This window comes from Triticum aestivum, unplaced genomic scaffold (genome assembly GCF_018294505.1).
Source record: "Triticum aestivum cultivar Chinese Spring unplaced genomic scaffold, IWGSC CS RefSeq v2.1 scaffold277939, whole genome shotgun sequence".
Taxonomy (NCBI): Eukaryota; Viridiplantae; Streptophyta; class Magnoliopsida; order Poales; family Poaceae; genus Triticum; species Triticum aestivum.
The window spans coordinates 1-976 of record NW_025296899.1 but is presented as its reverse complement, the minus strand read 5'-3'; the positions used below and the strand labels follow the sequence as shown (position 1 = coordinate 976).

At 49.0% G+C, this 976-nt stretch overlaps 1 protein-coding gene across 1 annotated transcript; it reads right to left on the bottom strand.

Moving 5' to 3' along the window:
• Positions 1 to 59: 59 nt before the first annotated feature.
• On the bottom strand, positions 60 to 955 carry LOC123179093 (uncharacterized). The gene has a single exon (XM_044591530.1). The coding sequence runs from the start codon at positions 879 to 881 to the stop codon at positions 60 to 62; it is 822 nt and encodes a 273-aa protein (XP_044447465.1). The 5' UTR covers positions 882 to 955.
• Positions 956 to 976: the final 21 nt, after the last annotated feature.

The following is a 976-nucleotide window of genomic DNA, read 5'->3' as shown; positions in this document are numbered from 1 at the left end:
GTAACACTGAAACAAAGTAAAATAAAAGTAAGCGAAGAGTAGTTAACACGCTCACCGCTTCATATATTTGGCGCACACAGTGATGGTGGGAAACCAGCGTATAGTCGTCCAGGTGGGTTTGGGAAATCAGCGTACAGTCGTCCAGGTAAGTGCTTACAAAGTGCAGCGAACAACTCGACCTGGAAAGTCTTAAGGTCCACCGAAAAGTATCGAAACTCCAGCTTGTCTCGTGAAGATTTTAAGTACACCGTGTACATGAGCAGGAATCCCCCGGCTGCACCAACTAGATGCACATCCTTTACCGGTAAAGGGATGACCTTCTCCACATGCCATTGGTTATTTGTCAGAATGGAATACGCGAGCCAAATTCGGCGATCTTTGACGTCCTTATCATAGCCGTTACCTGTAGTGAGCATCCCGAGCATTCCTTTTTCTGCCTCGACAAGGACAAATCTTTTACTCCCTAGTGACTCAGATTGGAGGTTGACAGTAGAAAACTCCATTGCGCGCAAGTCAAGCACAAGTAATTTGTTCTGCAATTGCAAATGCCAATAGAAGCATCCACGGATGAATTGACGACTTGACAGCCCAGGATCAGACTTCACAAATGAAGCAAGTGTGGCCGACGTACCCCATTGGTCATAAGTAAGAACATGCCATTGTCCATTCAGTGAGGAGAAGACCAGAAGCAACAGATTCATTCTGCATTGCGCCAAGCATATCACCCTGAATGACAAGGGGTCCTTCTTGTCCTCACCGGGAGCAAGGAAAGTCTCCACTTCGAGGAGTTCCCGTTTATGGACCAGCGCGTTCAGGTCAACGGGGATGGCCGGCAGCATGATATAGCGACGGTGCACTGGGTCGCACACCGTGAAGCCCATGAATGCGTCTACCAACAAAATTTCTGACCAGGATGCCGGCCATGAGGACACGTCCGTCAGAGAAGTCAATTGGACTCCAGGTACGGCCGGCGGTG

Coding starts and splice junctions, on each gene's coding strand:
- LOC123179093 (XM_044591530.1), bottom strand. CDS start 881: ATGGGCTTCACGGTGTGCGACCCAGTGCACCGTCGCTATATCATGCTG.